The 21,107-nt window shown below is 38.2% G+C and overlaps 1 protein-coding gene across 6 annotated transcripts in view; it reads right to left on the bottom strand.

Moving 5' to 3' along the window:
* The window catches only part of SRGAP2 (SLIT-ROBO Rho GTPase activating protein 2), a 226,819-nt gene that overhangs the window by 97,357 nt on the left and 108,355 nt on the right, over positions 1-21,107 (bottom strand). For all 6 annotated transcript variants that reach the window (XM_036234435.1, XM_036234438.1, XM_036234433.1 and 3 more), the window contains one exon: positions 14,530-14,692. In XM_036234435.1, coding sequence (XP_036090328.1) covers positions 14,530-14,692 — 163 coding nt within the window. The remainder of the gene's footprint in view (positions 1-14,529; positions 14,693-21,107) is intronic.

Genomic DNA, 21,107 nt, shown 5'->3' with positions numbered 1-21,107 from the left:
TAAAAGATTATCAGTCCAATTCTTTCCCCTCTATTTGCTTGCCTGACTCACCTCTCATGAATTTGTCTGTTCCTTTTCCAAACTCCTATAGGTGACTAATTATCTGTACTACTCAGTAAATCGATGTCTTGAGTTGCAACTTGCTTCTGGAGTGAGTCTATGGCCTATCTATCCAACTGAGAAGTAATAAATCTAAGATCCTGAACCATGTTTTAAGCTTGCTCTGCAGTCGTTTTGTAGTGCCAGGTTGAATACCAAACAATTATAGACAATTAAATAATATTTTTTAAATTGAACTAAGAGAATTTGTACTGGTACTTATGCTCTTGGATTTAAATAAAGCGGTGGGTTTTCTTTTTTTAAAAAAAAAAAAAAGAAAGAAAGAAGAGTCAGGTGGTGGGCTATGCAGTTTTCCTCTCTGACTACTCAAAGACCAAGAAGGGCCACTAACTCAGAAAGCTGCAAAAAGAGAAGGTTTTTTTCTACTCTCCATCCTCAAAATGAACATCAAGAGGAAAACAAGGTCATGGGAATAGGCGAGGCAGGAAAGGATGCAATGCTTATGTGGGCAGAAGGCTTGGATTATCTTGGCTTTGGAGAAGAGATGATAACAGCTAGAGACTGGATCTCCCAGTTTGCCTTCTGTATTTCCTTTCTACTCTATATGCTAACACACTACTAAACAAGATTAACTTAGAGGGGCAAAGACCTAATTCATAAACTAAACTTTATCACAGGTATGTATAGGAAAAAAAAAAAAACCCAGCATATAAGGTACACTCTTCTACATGAACATAACCAAAGAATACTTTCTGCAGAATACTTTCTTTTCTTTCTCTTAACTTTATTGAGAAATAACTGACAAATATAATTGTATATATTTAAAGTGTACAACATGATGATTTGATACACATATATACTGTGGAATGGTTACCAAGATCAAGATTATTAACATATCCATTACCTCACATAATTAACTTTGTGTGTGTGTAGTGAGAATACTTAAGATCTGCTCTCATCAACTTTCAAGCATACAATATTGCATTGTTAACCGTAAGCTATATATATATATATATATCCTGCAAAATTCATTCTTATAACTGAAAATCTAAATCCTTTGACATACATCATCATATTTTTCTCCTCCTTCACCTCTCAGCAACCACCATTCTATTCTCTATTTCGATGAAATTGGCTTTTTTTTTTTTTTTTTTTTTTTAAGATTCCACATATAAGTGATACCATACAGTATTTGTCTTTGTCTGGCTTATCTCACTTAGCATAATGTTCTTCAGGTTCACCTATGTTGTCATAAATGGCAGGATTTCCTTCTTTTTTATGGTTGAATAATATTCCATTGTGTGTGTGTATACACACATATATATTACATACATTTAAAAACATACATAATGTCACATTTTCTTTATTCATTCATCCATCCAAGGGCATTAGGTTGTTTCCATATCTTGGCTATGTGCATAATGCTGCAATGAACATGGGGGTGCAGATATCTTTTTGGATATTGATTTCAATTCTTTCGGATATAAACCCAGGAGTGGAATTGCTGGATCATATGACAGTTCTATTTTTAATTTTTTGAGGAACTGCCATACCGTTTCCATAGTGACTTTGCCAATTTATATTCCCACCAACAACATTAGCTATCTTTTGTCCTTTTAACAACTGCAGAGTACCTCCTCCCCAAGTTTTGCTGATTCCTACAACGTTCTAGAAAGAAACAGTGAGGGTATGAGTAATTTTCCTCAGTAAAGATGAGGAAATTGAAACCTAGTATGGTAAAAGAACTTCACTGAGCCAGTGAGGGCCCAGGCTCAGGCATAGCTCTGAGGTCTAGAGTCCCAGCTGAGCTTGGAGACAATGAGGAAGACAGAAAGGGAAGAAAAAGGGAAAGAAGAAGGGCGGGGGGTGGGGGGATGGACTCCTTTCTTTGCCTTATATCAAATGGAAGTAGGGTATTTCCAAATGAACGCACAGGCCACCTAATTACCCTAAAAACAAATGACTTCCAAGAAGATACCATGAGACTCTGGATTGCTTTAGGACGTACCAGAACATGGTCCAGTAGACAGTCAAGATGGCATAGCCCTAAGAACCGTAAGAAATGTATGAGTGAGCTGTGGGAGAGCCAGAAGACAGAATGTCATACAGTCATCAAAAACAATGCTTTTAAGGAAGAGGCAATGACATGGAAAAAATGTTCACTTAAAATGTTTAAAAATTATGCAAAATTTAATATACAACATAATCCTAATTTTCTAAAGAAAATGCACTTAGAAAAAAAGATTGGAAGGAAATATATCAAAATGTTAATATCAATTCTAAGTAATCATTTTCTTTATATTATTTTTGTTTTCCCATATCTTGAAAAAAAATGTATTACTTGAAGAAAATCTAAGCTAAAGTGTTTTTAGTTTGCTCCAAAACTCAAAGAAAACATAAAATAAAATAGAAAAGCATTACTTCTCAGTCCAGGCCTCGAGCCTTAACAATAACTACTTAGCCCAAGATGACAGATATGAGACTAGGAGGAGAGAGGCTCCTAGGTTCCTATGATCTCTTGAAGACAAGAATTAGTGCAGATAATTAAGATTAATTTATAACTGAAAGTTTCATGTTGGGTAAATACTGGGAAAAGCTGGCTATACAACCAAATGATTTGAGGAGCACAGGGTTAAAAAAAAAAAAGGTGGGGGAAACACACAAAAATTAAAAACCCCAAATCACTTAAGGGCTGGGCTTAAAAGCAAAGAAAGGTGGGATCAGGGAGAAAAAGCAAGAGATCAGAAAAAGTCCAGGACTGTAAGGAAAGAAGACGATGAGAATGGAAAAGCATAAGATACTGTCTCAAAAGAAGGAGAATTTAATTTTTTTTCTCATTTGAAATAAAACGCATGCTCCCAACAAGCAGGGAAGAATTCAAAGGGAAACTCTTGACAAAGATAAATAAGAGAATCAAAAGAAGCCAGTCCTGCAAGAAGGGAGGCCGGAGTCGAAGATGCCTACCCTCTCTGGACAAGCTGGGCAAGAAGCGGAATCGGAACAGCACGATGGAAATTCTGTCCTGGCAGTGTATGACTAGATTCCCTGCAGAAGTACTGGCCCTTTAGCTTACTAATATAATGACTGCCATCTTTCTATGTGGGAGGCAGCAAAGCATGGTGACGTGAGGGGAAGCTAGCTGCCTAGGCATGAATCCCAACCTGGCCACCAACCAGCTTTATCACCTTGAATCAATCGCTTAACCCTTCCGCCCATGTTCTTATCTACAAATAAAGACGATAAAGCCAATACCTATCTTAAAGGGCCGTGATGATTAAAAAGGTTAATACATGTAAAGTACTTAAAATAGTCCCTAGGCAGCGCTAGCATTCATTTAGTATTAGTTATAATTATTATTTTTATTATTGCCATGAATCTTATAATAAGAAATTGGTCAGCTTCCACACTATAAGTGTAGTTTCTGCGGGGAGTAATAAATTTCTACGAACTACTAGGCGTATGCATGGTCTGATGAGCTGTATAAATAATCCTTTCCTTTTCTCAGAGAGGCATCTTGCAGTCAAGTATAAAAGGTACAGAGATGGTTAAAAAAAGTAATTTGGCTAAAATTACCAGTGATGTTAAAATCATCACATGAACAACTGAATTGGCGCCCAACATTAACATGACAGCACCACATATAATAGCATACGATGTGCTTTTTTATCACGTGAGAAAAAAATCTAACTTTGAAAAAGAGGGTTCATACTGTCACGACCTTAATTTGGGGGGTCGATAGTGGCATCACTGTTGGTGGGTTAACTAGATACTGTTTCCTGATATGATGCAACACGAAGCACCCAGCTTCATTCATTACAATTTCCAGTCAAAAATATACAATTTGAATGGATTTGGTCTTAGGAACCAACTTCTAATTTACAGGAAATACAGGATACAGGAAGAAGTTAAACAACGACGCAAGGAAGCAACGAGACAAATCTAGAAGGTGAGACAATCTTCAGGACAGCTGGCTTCGTCCATTCAACAAACAAGTGTCCGGGAAAAGGAGCAGTAATAGATTAAAGGACATAAAACATAAAACTTAAAGGACATAAATCCAGTGTGCATTAAACACTGGCTTGGACAAATCAGTTGTAAAGAGCATTTTTAGGATAAGTACGGAAATGTTTACATGGCCTGGGTTATTAGATGAGATAAAAACTTACTGAAATGGAAAGGTGGAAATCTTGACTAAAATAACATTATCAAATAGTGTGTACAATATAATCTTGTTTTCTTATTATCATATTTTGTTTCCTGTGTTTGCTAATTTTCTACAATGCACATAAACTATAAAATTTAAAAAGATTATTCAAAGAATGGAGAATAGGGAGGAAGAGAGATAGAGAAAGAGAGAGACAGAGAAGGAGAGGCAGCAAAAAGGGAGGCGAAGACTAAAGGAAGCAGGAACGGAAAGAGAATAGAGGAAGAGAGAGAAAAGCAAGTTTGAATTCACTGTCTTCAAAGCTCAGATTGTGACCAGGTTCAACGATCTGATTTGGCAGCGCTGTTTTCTAAAGATATCTCCTATAAATCCTGAAACATAAGGTGGCAGGGGAATGCAGTAGAAAGAATATGAGAGTTCATATTCCAATGTCACTTCTCAGTCTTACAAAAGAGTCTTTTACCAAGGTGGGTTTTTATTTTTTCCACCATACAATGGGAATAAAAATGCCTTCCAATATAATGTTCATAGCAGCATTATTCATAATAGTCTCAAACTGGAGCCTGGTAGCATGAAACTATCCAAATGCCATGAACAGAATAGAATGGGTAAAACTGAAAGTCTCATGTCCCAGGACCCTTCGGCCCCAGGCAAACTGGGACCACTGGTCATCCTAGCTGCTGCCTACTATAGGGGAGATGGAATTTGGAATTCACAGCCTGCCAGGTGGGAGGGGCTTGATAAATATGTTACGCTATCCATGGACACACCAGAAAGGTCATGCCTTAGGTGTAGGGCATATATTCCAGGACTAAGGGCAAAACCAAAATAGGCCCCCTTTAACAAAGTGTAAAACCAATTCCCCACAAGCTCAAGGTGATCAATCAGTAATTTAACTGCCTACCAGACCAAAATTTCACACTCTTCAGAGGAAGGAAGGTAAGTACATCTAGAGTCTTTATAATGTATTAGCTACAGTGTCCAATATGTCATAAAAATTTGTAAACATGTGAAAAAAATAAAGGTAATCATTGAGCAAGAGAAAAATCGATAAATAGAAACAGGACCCCAGATGATGTAGGTATTGAAAATAAAAGATAAGAAATTTTAAATAATTGCTGGATGTTTTAAAAATAACAAATGAAGAGAGGTAAATTTCAGGAGCTATATGGAAAACTGTAAAAAAGAACCAAGGGGAAATCATTAAACTGAAAAGTACAATATCTAAAATAAAAAATGCATTGGACAGTATTAACAGGAGATTGATGTAACAAAAGAAAAGACTGGTAAACTTTAGAAATCATTTAAACTGAAGCACACAGAAGAAAAAAAGAAAAAAAGCTTGATTCAATGACCTGTGGGACTGTATCAAGCAGTCCAACAAATGCACAAATTTGAGTAAGAGCAAGAAAAATATTTGCCAAAAATTTTCCCGAATTAAATAAAAACTACTAACTACAGATCCAGGACATTTGGATACTGTACTTATCCAAGCCAGATAAATACAATGAAAACTTCACTTAGACTCATCAAAGTCAAGCTGTTAAAAACTAAAGATAAAGAAAAATATTAAAAGCAGCCAAGCAAAACCCCCAAAACATTACATCCAGGGGGAATAAACAGTAAAAATCCCAGCTGACTTCTCGACAGAAATAATAGCATTTAGGAAACAAAAGAATGGCATATTTAAATTATTGAAAGAATATTACATCATTCCATTTATATAAAAATAAAGAAAATGGGCAAATATTTCTATTGTGCAAGAAATCAGGATAGCGGCTACCTTTCAAGGGATAATGAACGGAAGGGAGCAAAGGTGGGGGGACTTGTAAAATACCGGTAACACTCTTCTCTTTTTTCTTTTTTTTTTTTTTTTAACACTCTTTTCTTTATCCGGAGGCTAACTACATAATTGTTTTCAGTTTGTAAAAATTCACTGAGCTGTGCAACTTTATAATGTGTACTTTCTCTAAGTATTTTATACTTTCATAAAAAGGAAAAATAACTTGCAAAATACATGAAAGATTAGAGAAAATACATTTAGGGCCTACTACAGTGTGTAATATTTATAATAAGCATTTTACAAAAGCTTGTTATTATTATCATCATCATCCTATAGCAAGTTTTAGGAGAGCTAAGTAGACTGAAGGGTGGACTGAAAAAGCCCTAAGCTCCCTGGGGACAAACTTCACTCCTCAGTTTGATTTTAAGCTCTTTTTGGCACCTAGTATAGTATTCACTTAAATACTTGCTGACTGCATGTTTTTCTAGTTTAGGGCTGTATTCGAACACAAGGTCGCATTTGGACGCTTTTGTTTTCTGTCTGCTACACCTCTCTTTCTCATACTCCATATTTTTTAATTGTTGTTCTTCAGGTTCTCTTAATCATCTCTTAATTTATAAAGATCGAATTACACCTTTAAATGTTCTAAACGTAGCATCTTGGGGTATTTTAGAAAAGGCAGATAGATACATGGGAACTGAAACATCAAAAAGGCAAACATATAAACTAACCCAGGAAAAGACTGCAGGCATCTTTGATGCACACGTTCCCTCTGAGCTGAATCTTCTTAAAGTCCAAAAAAAGCCTAGACCACCCAGAGAGAAGCCCCAAGGAAGAGGATACAGATGAGACTGACCTAGTGTCACAGAAACCAAAGCTAAAATGCCATGAACAGCACTAACTGTGAAGCTCCCTTCAGTGTCGGCTTTGGCAGCAAACCTGACGCCCCTTATCAGCAGAGATACCTTTGAAGCAGCTGGCGGCTTTCCATCCCCTACTCAAATAAGCTCAGCTTCGCATCCTACTTTTTTTTTTTCCAAAGAAGATTTCTTCATCAGATATGAGAGAATAGAGCTCAATGAATCAGGACTGATTTTTGCTACCAACAAGGTAAAATGGGCAAGTGGAACGACTGTGTGAAAAGCACTGCACAGCACTGTTGGCAACTGTGTTGTGAAGTGCAGGATATTCAATCAGCAACAGGTACCGAGTTCTGTGGGGGAAAAGACATCTCCCCAAAGACATCTCCAAGTTAAACCCCTTCTCAGGAGGGTAGAACCCCATCGCTGGAAATCCATTCTTTCTCCATTCATTCAATCCATAGTCCTACCGGGGACATTCAACTATACCAGCATTGTGGGTCATTTCTTCTTCTTTTCTTATTTATGACAATAACACCACAGAACATGTCTCCTTGCAGAATCATCCTCTCTCCTCACATGTGTCAAACAACTGGACTTACAGACTCCATGCGAAATCCCATCCCAATCCAAAGGGGATAAACAGGTAGGTAGATAACCGTGCTGCTTTGACTTTCAAATCTCCTTTATCCTCGTTCACTCCCAGACCCACTTCCTAGGTGCCAAAGAAAATCTAACTGGTCATGGCAATTCTCTTGTGACTGATCTACGAGTGGTAAAGGGACATGCTTAACATCTGAGGTCCTGGGAGAAAAGTATTAATTGAGCTTCTCACATTTCTTCAGCACCCTTCTTCATCCCCCACTTCTTGCAGTGACTTATTTATCTAAAGCCAGAATCACTTTTTGTCACCCTCCAAGAACAAAGTAAGGAAACCACAATGGCTTACTCAGACAAAGTAGCCTAGATACTTGAATGTTGTCTTTTGCAGGGGCAAACACGGCTCATATACAGACAGACAGGATCTTATGGCTTCGGACGTCCTCTGTGCTCTTAGGTTTCCCCAAGATGGAACCCACAGTATCTACGGCAGTAGTTCTGAACCCTGGCTATGTAGAAGAATCACCCAGGCCCTACCCCAGACAGTCTGATTTAATTGCCCTGGGGTTGGGCCTTGGTATCATATTTTTATATTACCTTTTAAATCAACTCGATTGAGGCATAATAAACATACAATGAAATGTACACCTTTTAAGCGTACAATACAAGTTTTGACACACTCATGTAACTACCGCCATCATTAAGACTACATATTTCCATAACCCTGTGAGTTCCCTTGCATCCCTTTGCAGTCAACCCCTCACCCCACCCTAGTTCCAAAGCAGTCACTGATTCACTTTCTATAACTCACTACAGAGTATCTTTTCTAAAATTTCATATAAATTGACTCATACAGGATGTGCTCACTGTGTCTGGCTTCTTTTATCAGCATAATGTTTTTTGAGATTCATTTACATTTACTGTATCAGCATTTTGTTTCCTTTCATTGCTGAGTAGTATTCATATATGGATATACCACAATATGTGTTTCTATCTGTTGATGGCTGTTTGGCTTGTTTCTAGTTACGGCTATTATGAATAAAATATTAGTTTCCCATGGCAGCTAAAACAAATTATTGCAAACTAGGCTGCTTCAAACAACACACGTTTCTTCTCTTATAGTTTTGGAGGTCAGAAGTCCAAAACCAATTTCACTAGGCCGAAATCAAGGTGTCGGGAGGGCTGCACTCCCTCAGGAGAGTCTTGGGGAGAATGTGCTGCCTGGCCTTTTCCAGCGTCTACTGCTGCATTCCTTGGCTGATAGCCTCTTCTCCATTTTCAGAGTCAGTGACCCAGCATCTTCTCTCTCACTGCTTCTACCACATGGCCTTCATCTCTTCAGTCTTTAATTTCCCTGTACCTCCTTCTTACAAGCACAGGAGTGATTGCATTTAGGGTCCACTTGGATAATGAAACATGACATCGCCATGATAATATCCTCAAATTCATTATGCTAGCAAAGCCTTATATGGATAAGGTAATGTTCACAGTTTCCAGGGATTAGGACATGGACATCTTTGGGGAGGGGAGAACACTATTCAGCCTACAACAAAAATTATTATTAATAGTCAAGTCTTTGTATAGATACATGCTTTTTATTTCTCTTGGGTAAATATTTAGACATGAAATTTCTGGGTCAAATGATAAATACATACTTAACTTCATAAAAAACTGCCAAAACTATTTTCTAAAGTAGTTGTACCACTTTACACTCTCACCAACAACATATCCTCAAAGGATTGTCAGTCTTTTTAATTTTACCCATTCTAGTGATTTGCTACCTATCTAGCTATGCTACATAGCATATCTCCTAATAGTTGCAATTTGCATTTCTCTGATGATTAATGATATTAAGCATCTTTTCATGTGCTTACTTGCCATTTACATATCTTCTTTAGTGAAGTCTTTTAAAATCCTGTCTATTTTTAAAAATGTGAGTAGTTTGTCTTCTTATTATTGAGTAATATGATTGCAAATATATTCTCTCAGTCTGTGGCTTGTCTTTCATTTTCTTAACAGTGTCTTTCTAAGAGCAAAAGTCCAGGAATTGATGAAGTCCAATTTATTTATTTTTTTCTTTTATAGTTCATTCTTTTTATATCCTAAGAAATCTTTGACTATTCAAAGTCACGGAGATTTCTTAAAAATCTTCAAGTGACTCTCAGTCAAAGCAAAGTTGAGTGTTACTGGTCTATCAGGAATCTGACCTAGCTTTCTCAATGTATGTTGACTTTCTGCCATAAAACCTAAGGGTAAAAAAGGTAAAACAGGAGTACAGTTAACTGGAATATGGTAAAAAGAAGAATGCAGTTCAGAGTGTTAGGACTGTCTGAATTGACCAGCTTCCAAGACTAAATGTGAGCAGCTGTTAAGGGCTAGAAACAGTGAGTTAAAAAGCAAAGTCAGAGGTTCTGTAAGTGTGTTCCAGATAAAGTGGAAGGCGGAAGAGAGAACGAGACTGTCCTCTCCCCTCTGGGAAAAAGCACACCCAATTTTATTTCAGTTTAAGCTGAGAAAGTGAGAAAAATTAGTTCTAATCTTGGTGGGATTCTTTAGAATGTGCCTCTGACAGAGATGACATTGGAGTCAGACTTGGCAGTGTTTGGCCACCGTTTTTGAAGCTACTGCATTAACAAATGAAGGTGGCAGCAATAATATTTGCCCAAACCTTGGTTCCAACAGGGGTTAGACAGACTGAGCTTTCATTACATGAAAGGAGATGTCAGGAGCACCAAATGGGCTTAATTTCCCTTGGAGTCCTAGACAAAGTGGATCTGTTTCTAAGCTGTGGACAGGAGGCTACTCTCTCCAGATGTTATATTTAGCTAAAGGAATCCACCATGGCTTCATGCAAATGTAGAATATGTCCCAACAGACATAACCACAAACCAGAGGGCCAGTGGGGAGCATCCCTTAAGGGGGTTCAGTAGCATAGAGGGACCAATCGTGCAGTCATCCTGACATCCCCAAATTAGCTTACTTAGTTGTAAGCCAGATTTTCAGTCACTTCTTGCATTTAATGAGTCTTTGTTTTCCTCTTACTAGAGATTCTGCCCCCAGGGAGAAAAACACACTGCTCTATTTCTTTCCCAATTTCCAGCTGCTAGACCAGACCACAGGTAGAAGAAATAACTCAGTGTTATGTTTAGCACCTCCATACCCTTGAAGGTTTGTGTGCAAGAGAAGAGGGTAGGTTAATTCTTTAACTAAGGATTCAACAGAAAAGAGTAAGAAAATTAAAGTAAAAATACCCTCTACTCTATTTACCACACCTACAGAGTCTTACCAGAACATGTAGATAGAAACCTTGGGTTCTATAGCCAGAAGGCTGGATGACAGGATTTAAATACTAGCTTTACCTCTTTTTTGCTTAATCTAAGCCTCAGTTTCTTCCTTCATAAAATATGGAAAACCATACCTACCTTATAGAATTACTGTAAAGATTAAACAACATAATGCATATAAAGTGTTTAACACTGTACCTGGCCCATCAAGGTTCAAAAAATGTTGGTTTTTATTATCACAACCTGTGCCAATAAATCAAGTTTTATAGATTAAAAGGAAGAAGAGGAAGAGGAAGAAGAAGATGATGAAGAAGACAACGGCAACTCATGATTTTTGCCAATGGGTAATAGATTTAAATTTGCATAAAGCAAAAGGTATCCTTTTTGAAGCTTGCGTCCCCAAATAAAAGCGAGTTTTCCTTTTGCTGCTGCAACTGAATTTACAAGTAATTAAAGGTGTATCTGTTGTATACATTTGGATTTGTTTCACATCTCTTGGTTGCTGGCCACTATAGATAAGAGAACCTGAAACAATGCTTCATTCCTTAAGAAATCTAGTCACCAATTGCTTCAGCTAGCCCCCTCTCCGTACTTACTCCCGCTTTTGTTTGTCCTTATCTCAGAGACTGCAAATTACCTATCACAATTTACCAAAGGTCACCAACAACCAGATGGAAGCCCCTCAGTATAGGATACCCTCATCATGATGGAAGTATGGTATATTAGATTTCATCTTATTATTATTTCAAGAGGAGAGATCTGGGGAGATCTCTCACTGTGCCATGCTTCTGACATCACTCCCCTCAGCATATTAGATTTCAAAGGCAGCATGGAGATCATATAGCCGAGCTTTTTTTTTTTTTTTTTTAACTTTAGAGAACTGAGGCACAAAAAAGGAGAAGTAATCATACAAGGTATTCTTAGAGTTACTAGCATAGCTGAACCCAAGAGAAACGGTCACTTGAAAAAGGTCTCTGCTCTAAGAGCACGAGCCCAGCCCTGGAAGCTTCACAATGCTGAGAGGGTGGCCAGGTACATTCCTTAGTTCTCTTAACTGATTACTGTATCTTAACCAATGGGATTCTAATTTTTCGTGGGCAACAACACACTTAACCAGTGGGATTCTAATTCTTCCTGTACAACACACTCTAAATACTCTTAACAAAGATTGAAAAATTGAGGTATAAAGAGAATGCTTCTTTGCCCATTACTAGAAAGCCGAAAGGCTCACGCCAGCCAAAAGAGAATTAATCTACACTTAAGATCTGCCAAGCCAGATTCCACCTTAGAGTTCTCTGCCTACATTGGACCCCAAGGGATGGTAAACATTGGCTATTCAACAATCCTATGTGTATCTCTAATCAACTAGGATTTAATAGATAAAAATTTATAAAGATCAAGAGAAAGCCCTATGATATGCAACTATATACAACAATATGGCTAAATCTCACAAATGCAATATTGAATGAGAAAAATCAGACACTAAAGCATACACACTGCATGATTCTATTTATATAAAGTATGAAATCAAGCAAAACTAATCTATGCTGTTAAAAGTCAGGACAATTGTTAACCTTGGGAGTTGGGACTTCCCCCAACATTCCAATGACTAGGAGGGAGCATGGAAGGGCTTCTGGGTTACTAAAATATTCTGTTTCTTGATCTGGGAGCTGGTTACCAGGTGTGGTCAGTTTGTAAAAATACTTTTAGCTGTATGCCTATGTTATATGTACTTTTCTTCAATGAAATGTAATATATAAACAGTCCTGTGAGTAATTAGAAATTCTTTCTAATAACCTTAGCATAAAAATGCATGGCTTAAAGAGGTCAATCCTGAGACTATGGCTAGGAACATCATTCACGGGTGGATTTTCCTTCTGGAGGGCAAAAGCACAGTTTGTACACATGCCATGCAGTTAGGCCTTCAGCGAAATGTGGATGGCACTTGAGAAACCAGGAACACTCACAGCTTTGATAACTAGCCACCTTCAGCATAAGTATCTCTGAGATCTGGAGGGACGATAAGACTCTCAGCTTGGTTCTCCCCTAAACTTACAAAGCTTGGTGAAAAGAGAGTTGAGAGATCAGGTGACGTATAAATAGCTGAATATTACTCACAATTTTTTTTCTCAGATGCATAGAGAAAATGAAGGAGGAGACTATTAGTCAACCCCTTTCCTTCTCGAGATAGTCTACGTACCTGTCAAGGTCAAAAGAGCTGAAGTGGTATCTGATTACTACCAAGGTTCCACCTAAATAGGTTTTAATTTATTTTAATAGAAATTGCATATATTTAAGGTATACAACATGATGATTTTATATATATGCACACAGTGAAATGATTTCTATAGTCAAGCTTGTTATCTCCTCACATAGCTACCTTCATGTGTATGTGTGAAAAGAGCACCTAATATATACTCTCTTATTTCCAGTATTCAATACATATTACTAACTATAGTCATTAGTTTTAGTCACATACACATGTCACCAAGTGTTATAGCTAGATAAGAGAGCTAAAGCAGATGCTGGAAACCATGAGGAGATGGTGAAAAGCACCCTCACCCCTAAATGAAATATGGCCCCAACCACAGCACAGCCAGGCCACTAAAAATAGCCAATGAGCTCTGGAAGGAGTTATCTTTCTCTTCCTTCTTTTCATTGTCAGATGGTTATACCCTTAATAACTCGCCTCTAAGATACAGGAAAAGCCCCTTCACAGATGCGATTATGGTGATGGAAGATTTTAAATCATTTATTTTTTCATGCTGGCATAAACAGAATAAACTGTGTTCTAATTCCACACCTACTGAGATCAGGGAAATTTTTAATGTTAACAACTAGAAAATTGACCAAGAGCTATGGCTGTTACTGACCACAATTACGTTTACTAAAGTCCTTTCTCTCACAGCCTCGAATTTTAACACTGGATTTTGTTACTTGGAAACCAATTCCTATATATGAAACCATTAAAATAGCCCTATATATCCTCTTTATACCTATAACTTGTAGGAAGATTATTTGCCTTCTGAAAAGTCTTCTGAGAATCTCAGAGCTACAGGTTAGACATGATACATCATGTAAAATGGTTTGGGCCTTTGCCACCATTTACCAAAATTCAGGAATAAATGACTCCGTTGAGAGCTCAGGTTGAGAGAGCTTAAAAAAGAGGTTCACTATTGACATGTAAGGTTAATTTGGAATAAATTTCTTAAGATTATCGCAATTATTTCTGAGTTTTTCCTTGGTCAAATTTTTCAACTTACACCCAAAGAATGGTGACAGCTGAGTTTCAGAAAGCATTCAGGGATCCAAAGACAAAGATATGCCATGAAAGGATAACTAAATTCATGAGTTCTCCTCGGCCAAGATGAGAACTTGGAAAGAGAACTAAACCACAAACATAAGCATATATAAATTTGCTAAATGATCTTGAAAGAAAAAAATATGTAATGACAATGAAGGTCCCCAAATCTTAACAGCGTCACAAATCGTTTATGGAAATTGACCAAACATACCTGTTATTAATATATACAGATTATGAACTACGCTGTCAGTCTTGGGGTTGTACCTTGCAAATGGTTACTTTCCTAGACATACTATTAATTCAGCTCAGAAAGGAAGAAAAGAATGCCAATTCGATATTTTTTTCTCCATGAGTACTTGGTAGGGAAGGATCAATGGCAAGACTTTTAAGTGAACCGGTAAGATATTCTTTCTCTTATTTACAAAATTGTGTCATTGCTCCAAGTATCTACATGACTAGAAATAGCTATGTACCTTTTTAAAGAGTCTTCCTGAGTCCTCGCTGACTTGAACAAATCGAGGAATGATATTATTCAGGTAGATGTCACTCAGGGTGGTATGGTCCCTGCTCTCCCGCTTCACCTGGTTTAAGAGGAGATTCCAGCAGTTGACCGGAGAAAGAACATTCTGATCCTTCCTGCAGAGAAACAGCAAGAAAAAAAACCAAAAAAGTCATTGTTGGTAAGCAGCCAGGGCCAAAATCCACGACTACAGTCAATGTCACAAAATCGCAGTGATCAACGCCAAACCAGAAATAAAGATATCTTTCTTGAAGCCAGCACCTCTAGTTTTTTTTTTCTAAAATCTCAATGGAGAAAATAAGAGTAATGAGAAAGAGAGGGAGAGGAAAGGGAGACGAAAGAGGAGAAGAAGAGGAGAAACAAGATTATCTGTTGAGCATCTACTATGTTCTCAGAACTCCGTGAATCCTGTACACGTATTATCTCATCTAGGCATCATCATTTCATTGTAAGAAAAGAACAACCATTATCCCCATTTTAATGATTAGAAAACCTGCCCACAGCTAATAAGAAAGAGTCACAGAGATAGTAAGACAGGGACTAGAAGTGCAGCTCTGCACTGTCTGACTAGAAAAATGTCTGAAGTCAATTCTCTTAGCCGCTAAGTTGTTTTGTTTGTATCTAGGGTTAAAGACAAAAGCTGAAGATTTTCTCCAAGATGCAGAATCACCAGAGCACTACATATTAAATCCCACACATTCATCTTTTGTAAGATTCCATGAAGACAACTTTGAAGGCATCTGCCATGAAAAAGTCACTAAAAAGTCTCAGGCCCACAGAACACATCTAAGCAGGTTTTGGTTTCATTAACTGAGTTATTAGCTCTTGTCCCATATAACCTAGAGCACAAACTATACGTGAACACATGTATTCCTAAAATGTCTATAACCTGAGTGAAGCAGTAAAGTGCCCAACCTAGGTGCTCATTTCTAATGAAAACACTGTGATCCAAAAGAATTACCAATTATCTACTCAATTCACAGCACTAATTTAAGCAACAGAAAGTTCTGTATCTGCAAGCTGGATCTCTTCAATGAGGAAAACAGGAAGTAGGGGTTGCTCGTGGTACTATGTATCAAGGACTTACTATGCACTTGGCACATGGCTAAGCCCTATACTCATGTTGTTTAACTTGAACCCTACAACAACCTGATGAAGTGGGTATTATTAAGCAGAAGAGGAAAGTTGGACTGAGAAAGGTTAAATATCTTGTTCAAGGTCACTTAGCGAAGAAGTAGCAATGGGGGAATTCAAAACCAAGCCTTGTAATTGTAAAGAGAATGCTCTTAATCACTACAAAGAATCACAACCTGTTCATTCCCCTTGCCCCTCGTCCTCTCCCCCAGTCAGACTCTTAATGCGAAGAAAGTGGCTTGAGATGGCTTGGTTCTTGAGTCAGCACTGCCTCCATTCAGAACAGGAGGCTGCCAGAAACTAGTGATTTGTAGAGCATGGAATTCAACTTAAAAGGGCCTTTCCAATTCTGCAAATAATTAACAAAACAATCACAACACACCTTACTCCAACTTCAGAACACACCAGACCATTAAATCAAATATCTGTCTAACTGGCACCAAGAAGTTGCTTCAAACCAATGAATATAAGTGTCCAAATTAAAACTGTTCTACACCTGGCCCCCATGCCCACCCTCACCTCAGGCATCACATGTCTGTGGTCAAATCCCTAACACTTATGAGCTAACCACTGCTGTAACATTATGTCCACTTACCTTTCTAGGGAAATTAAAAGATTTCTATGGAAATACAAAATATAGACTAACCGAGAATCAGAGATATATGTAATTGATCTACGCCCTTCAAAATGTTTAGCATCTGAAAAAAATAAAGATGAATAGAAAATAATCCTAAATTCAAAATAGTGAGAGATTTGAACCCACGCATTCAGTGACATCTGATAGTCCTATTTCAAGAAAACTTTCAAATTGATTCCAAATCAGTTTCAGTTACAAAATCCTGAATAATCTAATTTACATTTTTCTTGGGTAGCAAGATATCCATGGCAAGATATCCTTGTCATGGAATATATCAGGCAATTACACTTACTTTTTTAAAGGGCAGATCTTATAAGATCTTACTTAACCTTACAACTAGTTTTCATCTGCTTTTGAAAGGTAAACATGAATTGGTGGTCTCTACTGATTCTTTTCCAATAGCGTTTTACACACATAAAAACAATACTATAATTCAATCTCACAAATGTATAGACATTTGTATCTTAAACAAAGTACAGTATTAGGGGCTCTAGTGGTTTTAAAAGTGTTGAGGTCACAGTGCAGTGTGGGAGACAAAGAAAGACCTGTAATACAATAGCATGTTAGAGGTACAAAGGCCCAGCTAACTCACATCCATGTCCCCACAGACCACAAGTGGAGGTGGGACAGGCAAAACTAAGCTCATATCACGGAAAGGGATGCAGAGCCTAAACTCTAAGGGGATCCTCAGAAGAAAAGATAAGTAAGCAAAGATAAGTTAATAAAAAGGATGGGCAGAAGTGGAAATATTTTAAAATAAAAGAGCTTATCTACTTAACACTAATATATTTGTATTTATTAAGAACTCCTAAGGTGTTACAAGTGCTTTTCCTGATGTGTTTATCTCCATCCTCATAGCACGTAGTGGGATAGCATGTACTAGTTTCAGTGAGCAGGAGCTTTTAAAGTGTGTTCTGAGAAACTCTGGAAATTACAGAGAATCACATTTCAGTTTCAAAGAACTATAAACACATCCATTCAAATGTGCAACCTCTATTTATGTGCACGGGACCCAGGACCCAGTTTTCCTGCACTGGACACCATCACAACGTCTCACAGGTCACCAGGTGAACTTTGTTACACGCAAACTTTGGATTAAAGAATCTATGTACGTGTGAAAAAAGGGGCAGAATTAAGACGTACAGATTGCCAGTTATAAAACCAGTCACGGGGATGTAAAGTACAACATAAAGATTATAGTCAATAATACTGTAATAACTATGTATGGTACCAGATGGATACTAGACTTATTGGAGTGATCACTTCCTAAGTTACCTGAATGTCTAATCACTATGTTGTACACCTGAAACTAATATATTGTATGCCAACTATAAATGGGGAAAAAAAAAGATTCAATGCATGTATATGAAAAATGTGCTATTGGTTAGAATGAAGTTGCTCTGCACAGGTTTAGCTTTTAATTCCAGCCTGTGTGCCTCCTTGGGTAAAGCTGTTCAGGTGAGCACATGACTTGACACACAGTGGCCAAGTTTAATTACATGACACAGACGGGTCTATCTGTGCTGGGTTCTTGGTAGATCATGGTTGGGTAGTGAGACTATACAATATCATTCCATCTCATCATCAACTATTTTACTATTTATTCCACATTTTCGGGCTCATCCAATTAATATTTTTGAAGAGAAATGGAAACGAATGGCTGCTAGATAATGTTAATAAGTCAACTTTAAAACAAAAATAGCCTTCTTTTTCAAGTGTCTAAATCAATTTAAAACTATTTCAAGATTACAACAACTCACCTGTGTGAATCAGTCGTTTCTTGATATTGGGCAACCCAAACTAGAAGCAGAAATAACTTAGCTACTGAAACTGACATAAAATTGCAACTCTGATTCATAATCCTAAATTCAATATTTTGAGTTCATAAACACAGTCTCATCGTTTTCATTGATGGACTATGTAATCAGTACTCTTTATTAATTTCCACATTAGAAGATTTCCACTAGTAAAATACTGCTTTGATCTGTTGTATATATGGGGATTTTATGCAAGATTTATTTTTAAAAAGGAGTCTATGGCTTTAAGAAAAATAGTATTAGACTCCACCGTGTTTCTTCTAAGGGTTCTTTCTCTCTTTTACTATTACTGCCATTTTTCATATAATATTTTTGGTTCTTTAATGTTTGTATGCTTTCTCAGACATATTACTCCTTTCGACGGAGGTGTTTTAATTAATTCATTTATTTATTTTGGGAAAGTAGTGGGGCAGGAGAGGGGAAAGGCACGCAGTAAAAGGGGAGCAGAAACTGCAGAGACAATTTCCCCAGCCAACACGAACAAAGATGAAGCACACTTCAGACTGGAAAATAAGCGCGTCAACGAGACGTGATTTCATGGGGAGCATTTTAAGGTTCTGCTAGAGCGGTTTCCTGCTTTAGCAGCTTTTCAGCCTGATTTTATTTGGGGCCGCTGGAGCCAGGGGAACTTCGTTTGGTTAGAAGATTGAAATTTGCCTTTATATCTTTTCCATCTATCATTTGTTTGTACAGTTTCTTTACTCTCCCCGCCCCTGGAGTCTTAGGTTGTGTAATACTTGGGCATTTAAAGAAAAAGGTCTGCATCCCTTAGGGATGTGCTGAACAGCTGCAAACCTCCTCAAACATTAATCCCTAAAAAGCAGACAAAATATCCAGAAGTGTTTTTCTTACTTAAAAATTTTTTCAGAGGAAGATCAAAAAATCTCATACTGTACTTGAGAGAGAATGACCCTAGAGTCCAAAAAAAGAAGGCTCAGAAAGTCCAAACTGGCTATGTGTCCACAGAAGAGGTTATCATTGTAAATGCACTAAAGAAATAAACCTACACAGCTCAAGCATTAGCTTCACTTACATTAGGCCCAGTTTTTCTCTCCAACTGAAGACTATTTATGGATGTTCAACAAACAGCAATAGATGCTTAAAGGGATTTCTCTAAACTATCTAGGGCGAAGACCTCCATAAAGATCCAAGTTGCCTTTATATCACACTTCCTTTTTCTCCACATCCCCTCTGTCTGGTTTCAGCTGTCTCACCTGTAAAGTGGACACGTGCCCTGTCAGTCGACATTTAGCTCCCTAAAGATTTTCAAAGCATGATTGTCAAACCCTGGAAGCTCTCCTGGCCTAAGGTGTCATTTAATTAATAACTGCCATGTCCACAGCCTGCAGATGGGATGCGTGACACAAGCTTGGCGTTGCCGAGGGGCCTGGGCTTCTACAATGCACTGCTGAAGAATGTGTCCTTTTGGATCAACAGTCTCTGACTTGCCTGCCACACGGGGCTATAGCGTGGCTCAAATGAGATGCTGGATGCAAAAGAATTACATCAACAGTAAAGCACTATACAAATGTGAAGAAATATTATTATTTTTATTTCCAAACAAACTAGGATTCAGCTTTCATCAACTTCCAACAAGCTCCTCACCAGGCCCTGGTCCAAGGCCAAGAGCACAGCCTGCTGAAAATGCACAGCCCTCAGCAAATAATGGTCGGGATAAGACAGCAGCAACAGGCAATTAACCAGGCAGCTGTAGTCTCCGGAAAGGGGAAGACGTGAGGGAGTTACCAACGGGAGAGCAGAATTTAATCTTCCACTGTCCTTCCCCTGAGGGGCAAGGTGGAACACGTGGTCTTGCATTCCACACGGGGTACTGTGTGCTGAGGTACACAGGAAGGAAGGCAGAGGGAGCCCAGAGGGCCAGACCCGAGGGGCTTCAGCAACTTCTGTTGGGCCCCCTTTCTCAGATTTCCTGTCCAACCTGCCAGTCTGTATATAGAGAGGACAAATATCGATGCGTCTAAGGCGACTATCGTTTTCTCACTTTTAAAAACAGACACAGAATTGATGATAGACAAAACTCAAAATAAGCTAGTGACACCAATCAATATGTGTTATCAAGCATCCAATTACAAGGAAGATTAAAAAGGCACATGCATAATAAAAGGGATCACTTGGTGATGGCTGGACAGGGAACTAGCGACAGGGGAAGGCTGGGTTTTTAAACTTAAATTCCCACCTGGCACCTTGATTAAAATAAAATGAACTAAGGCAGCCAAAAAGATTATTTTATTCAGATGAGTGTTATTAGCCTTTCTGGCTTATTTTCTCTATTATGCATTTTGCTGATGCTGACAGAAGCAGACGGGCTGGATGAAGAGGCAAAGCTGCAGCGGATTTATGGTTTGACAGCGCCACGCATAAAATCAGACCCTTGCTGACCCAGATAAGCCAGAGGATGGATTGGATTTGCTGGGGAAGGTGTTAAAAGGGGGGAAAAAATTACCAAGGTGGAAACTGACTTGAAAAAGATTCTGCCTGTAATGGAGGCTGCTGGTTTTGTGACCCAGTAGTACAGTGGCAGCCTGGAGGCATCTTTCAAAGACAGTCAGGCAGGTGGGCAGGGAGGGGGTAAACACACTTTTCTGGGCTTATCACAGCTCAGGCTGCTGCTCTGCCAGCAATGAGATCAGAGTCTGAGGAGCATTCTGAGATAGAAAGAGAAAAGGGCCAAAGGCAAAAATGTGTATTCTGTGTATGAAGAAATGAAATTTCAAGTTTTTAGGGACAAGTTAATACCACAAATTGTCTTCAGTAGTCTGGACAGATGATTAGAAAGGATTCAAGCAGTGGTGTACCCACCTTACTCAAAATAGTCTAAGTTGTCCCCTATAATCAGGTTTGAGGAAAGAGCTGTATGGAAATGGAATTCTTGTGGCTCTGGGTTAGTTCCAAGGAGCCCAGCCCTACCCTTAAGATAATGGT

The sequence above is a fragment of the Rousettus aegyptiacus genome, unplaced genomic scaffold (genome assembly GCF_014176215.1).
Source record: "Rousettus aegyptiacus isolate mRouAeg1 unplaced genomic scaffold, mRouAeg1.p scaffold_m13_p_17, whole genome shotgun sequence".
Classification (NCBI taxonomy): Eukaryota; Metazoa; Chordata; class Mammalia; order Chiroptera; family Pteropodidae; genus Rousettus; species Rousettus aegyptiacus.
Note: the sequence above shows the minus strand (reverse complement) of the source record. Positions and strands in the feature narration are given on the sequence as shown.